Genomic DNA, 5,069 nt, shown 5'->3' on the forward strand with positions numbered 1-5,069 from the left:
CACACGTAACTGATCCGATGCTGAAATCATGCCCAGCTGTGCCAAATATCGGCTCACGTGCTCTATCGAGCTAGACCCTTCTGCCCCATTGAATTTTGAGAATTCAGGGAGCCAATATTTGGGTGGCAGCGGGATCAAGTCATACTCGTCGGGGTACGGCTTGGAATAGCCGATTGTTTTCCTCTTCGGAAGATGCCGAACTGGTCTCTCAAGATGGTGCTGATTTGTTCCATGGTATTAGCTGTAGGTACCGAGCTCTCATGACTTGTTCCGGTGGCATATTTAGCTAGCCACGCTTGTTTATCAGCGTCCGCTCCAGAAATCCCTGCCGGTGCAATCTGGTTCGTGCGCGCCAAGGCATTGCAGTCCGGGACGTATGTGCACACGTATCCGTGTGGGATCTCCTTAGGCGGCTCATATAGGAACTGGCAATCGCTAGGATCGCCTCCAACCTTGTAGACGACGTACGCCGGTGAACCCGGTAGCTCTGGCGCTGCAAGCGCGAATGGTAGCGGCGGTCTGATCTGGAGTGGTATTTCTCCCTGGTGAGTCCCTAGGGTAGGTCCTGACGGAGAGTACTGATGCTTCATGATTTCCTGCACCACTCGGACCGCAACGCGCTCGAAAGCGTTCACCAAGCTCTCAGAATGGCGGTGTAGAGAACGAGCCACCATGTAATTAATCTCCTGGCGTAGAGCTCTGGTGCGTTCCTCTGAAGAGGTAGACAGGTCTACCTCATCAAGAGCGCCTTCGGGAGAGAACCCTTTTCACCTGATGCCATGTGAACGGGTCCTCATGAAGGAGCCGATGAGATCGGCTTCCAAGATGGCTTTCATCTCATCGTACTTCTTCTTGTGCTCCTCAGGCAGATCTGCGTACGTGACTGGTTCGCCCACCACCTCATCGGCGGCTTTTGACATGGTTGCTGCAGATGTCGACGTAGTTGTTGTTGTAGAGTGTCTCACCGGGCGTGCCAGAATGTGTTGCCTACCAAAACCCACTGGTGAGCAGCGACGGGCAACACGGAGAGCCGCAAAGTGGAAAAGGCTTTTGGTAGGAAAACCCGCTACACACCCTCGGCATTAAGAGTATTATACGGGGCAAAAATTTACCCTACACTACTAAGTTGAACAACAAAAAGGCCAAAGGACATCCTAGATAAGTTCTCCATACAACCCAAAAGATGAACACTTGTTCTGACTCCTGGCACTCAACCCTCTGATCATCAGACACCCATTGTTTGCCGGCGTGTTACTTGATGACCCCGACCAAGATCTAGCCAGATATCTTGCCATGTCTGACGCACTGTTCATCAGCTGATCAGCACCTCCGTGAATCTTCAGCATGCCATCCTCACACAGTATTTCCAAAAGTTTATTGATTCCAAACATTCCGGACCCCCAAAAATCGCCAACAATATATGAAATTTCCTACCATGTGGGGAAAAAACGATGCAACCAAGCAATGCTTTGGCACATAGAATTAGGACGCAATATTTTTTTAAGAATCAAACACAAGGTCCCCTAGATCAGCCTAGTATGAGAGCACGTGAAGAACAGATGCAAAGCATTTTCGTTTTGACCACAAAAGAAACAAATAGGAGAACCAGTTCCTTTTTTAAGATTGTTCCTTGTTAAAACAGCATTTTGAAAAAGTTGCCAGAGGAAGATTTTTATCTTACATGGATCTTCCTTTCTAGATCCAATTGTTATGAGACCTAGCCACATCTTTTTTTCAACATTGATAAACAGATTTTTGTAGAAAATCTCTTATTACCTGTCAAATTCCACACCATTTCATCAGCCACGTACTGTCTCTCCTTCTCTAGTGTCTAGATTTTTAGTCTGACAAAGTTAAAATGAGATAACTGCATGTTGTCGCGATGTCACTAGTAACGGTAACATATATATGGTGACCTTTTAAAATGAGATGAATCTGATAGAGATAAAGAAGTGAAATGTAATCGACTGGCTGAACCTAAATTCCTCCTCTAAGTACCTGATGGAGACAAGAAACTGGTAGCTGAATTAATCGGATCTTTATCGGGCATCTGCTATGTTTTTGCTCCGTCGTCTCTAAATAAAACCTTTTTCAGATATGTTACTTTCAGCGTAGATAAGAAAAGAAGGAGCAGATGATGTACAGTACTGTAGTACTATTGGTTTCCATACTCATTGATCCTTCCATGAAACCAACGATGACGAGTCAACACATCATGCATGCATCTATGCTACACATCATGCACGCATGTGGCTGTTTGCACAATTGCACTATGTACAAACTGCAATCTAGAAGAACCAAGCAATAAGCAAAACTAGTTTAAACTCATCAATCTAAGTACGTAGGGCACGGCCCGGGGTGCTGCTGCTATGATAGGATGTTCAAGAGCTAGCTACCTAAATGGCCTTCTTCCCTCTGCCGCTGCCGGAGCCGCCGTTCTTGCGGCCGAGCTGGCGGAGCAGCTCCTCGAAGTCCTCCTCGGCGCAGGGCACGTGTAGCCCAGCAGCCTGCGCGAAGCCGAACTCGTCGGCGGCGCGCTCCATGAGGTCCCGGAACGCCGGCTCCCGGAGGTACCCCGTGGGCACCACGAACCGCCGCGCCTCCTCGCCGACGTACACGGCGAAGTACCCCTTCGGCAGCGAGCTCTCGCCTGGCTGATCCAGCAGCGCCTCCCGGAGCCCCGCGGCCTCCTCTTGCGCCGCCGCGTCCTTCTGCTTCTTCCTCCCACCACGTACCTTCTTGGGCGCCCGGAAGTAGCCCATCACCATCATCGTCGTAAGATCGCGGCGCGCCTCGTAGCTTCTGGTTAATTTCCTGCTTCTGCCGTCGTGTCTTCGTGCAAGAAGAAGGGTACGTTGGTGTAGTGGCGTACAGGGTTTTCTGGTCGATCTCAGCGAGATTACCGGAGAGAAGCTAGGGATGGGTCAGTTAATGGATGCGGGAGATGGTGTAGGTGGTGGGGTTGGCGCCTGTTCGTGGGTGGGTGGCCGCCATGGTTGATGCTCGTGGAGTCGTGGGCGTGGAAGACGACGTGGTCTCAACTTTTTCTCTAGCTTGTGTTGTGTTGTGCACTTCTTCTTTCTCTGTAACTTCAACTCATGATTAGGTGGTACGGCCGGCAAGCTAGCCCTTGGGTTTTATACTGGTGCAGTCATGGGTTCAAAGATAAAGTCAGTTTTAATTAGATAGATATTACCTCCGTTCTATACAGAGGTTAATTAGTAGTTATTTAAAGGGAATTGCTAATTCTCATTACATTGAGAACTAAGCTAGTGCTCAATAGACTCTTGCAACGTCAGATTTGCGTTGTGATTTTCTTTTTAGTTGCAGGGGATGGGTTGTAACCGAATTTTTTTAGTTGCAAGTTAGATAGCCACTACATAAAATGCATCCAAACCGTTAGGTTTGCTTCGTGATTCATACTAATGGTAAGTTAGAACACTAATTGTAATTGAGATTCGATGACATCATTGTACTTAGAACTAACTTAGTCCTCAGTAGACCGAGAACTAGTTAGACCAAAAAAAATCTATGCATTAATTGTGATAAAATTAATTCTGTTTAGTAAGTTAGCAGGACGGCGTAAGCATTGATGATCATCTTCTAAAAGTACAGGAAGAAGTTATTGGGAACATTTTTTCCAACAGGAGAAAACTTATGGTGAATTTCAATTTGGCTCCAGTCTTCAAGTTTTTTTTTAAGTCGAAACGATATAATTGATATTTAAAATTTTCAAAAAACACATATTGTTTTCGACGGATAGATATACTTGTGCTCTGCTTACATGTATTATATTTATTAAATAATAGTACATTTATTTATACGCTAGACAAAAAAGACAAATTTGTAACTAAGAAATATAAAAGAATCTATTTTGATGCGCATATTTGTCTTTTTGTTGTACATGACACCTGAAACATACGCTTGTGGAAATTTGTAAGTACAAAATGTACACATCTGTTAAGCTTCATGCACTAGCCAGTTGAACCAAAAGTCCGAACTGATGGAAAGGGCTAGGCAATCCACATATACACTTCACAACAACATCTACGTTGTACCAATAGATTTTTTTCTTTCCAAAAAGTAATACTCCACAATAAATTAGAGGCTGCCGTCTCCATAAGCAGCGGAGGGCCGGCGCGGAAGTGCGGGACAGACACCATTTGTCGCCGCCGTGCAGGCCGGATTGACGAAGTTCGCTACCGTGCCGTTGGTGTGATGTGGACGATCGGAATTTATGGAACAATCAGTACAAGAAGGTACGAAAAGCTTGTAGGGATAGAGTACGGCCTAATATCCGCTGGCCGGCAGCTTTCTCCACCGATCTCCACTTAACCTAATCCATCCCCGTCATTAACAATTGTCTTCTTCCACTCTAAACAAAACAATTGCGCCATCGTTCTTCTTTAATTACGTCCTTATCGGTGTCTGGCGTGCATGGCATGCACCTTAAGCATAATCCCCGGTCAAACTTGGCTGCCAATTGTATACTCTCAATCTAAACCATCGCTCTCAGGCTGTACCTTTGAATGTTGATGGCAGTCACGGTACGAGCTAGCGCAGCTGGAACGGTACGGTAAAAACCCAATGCTCTGTTCACAATAACTCTTATGAAGATCAATTTCAACCAAATTGCATGGTTTGTTTGGATAAGCTGAAGAACCTGTGGTTAATCCAAATATCTGAACTCTAGTGAATCGCCCTCGTTTAGACACCTTTTGGGTGGGGGCATGATATTCTAGTGGCGACATGGTCTCGAAGGAATACGTTTCCCCTGTCCTAGGAGTAGGAGTGATGTGCTGACCATATATGATATTCCCTCGGTTCCATAATTATTTGTAGTTTTATTTCAAATTTAAACTAAAACCACAACAAGAATTATGAAATGGGGAGAGTATATACTATCCTACAAGAATTATGAAATGGGGGGAGTATATACTATATATCCTAGCTAGTTGTTGACAACACATTAGACGGTAGGTTCGTAATGCATCATGAACTTATGTATTTTCATCCTGAAACTTTAGCATACCCAGGCTATTATTTTCCACCTTTTTTCCTTCCACCCA

At 45.5% G+C, this 5,069-nt stretch overlaps 1 protein-coding gene across 1 annotated transcript; it reads right to left on the bottom strand.

Annotated features, from left to right (window-relative positions):
- Nucleotides 1-2,396: 2,396 nt before the first annotated feature.
- Nucleotides 2,397-2,771, bottom strand: LOC124661616 (auxin-induced protein 6B-like). The gene has a single exon (XM_047199495.1). It carries the CDS (start codon nt 2,769-2,771, stop codon nt 2,397-2,399), a length of 375 nt encoding a protein of 124 aa, XP_047055451.1.
- Nucleotides 2,772-5,069: the final 2,298 nt, after the last annotated feature.

This window comes from Lolium rigidum, chromosome 1 (genome assembly GCF_022539505.1).
Source record: "Lolium rigidum isolate FL_2022 chromosome 1, APGP_CSIRO_Lrig_0.1, whole genome shotgun sequence".
NCBI classification, from domain to species: Eukaryota; Viridiplantae; Streptophyta; class Magnoliopsida; order Poales; family Poaceae; genus Lolium; species Lolium rigidum.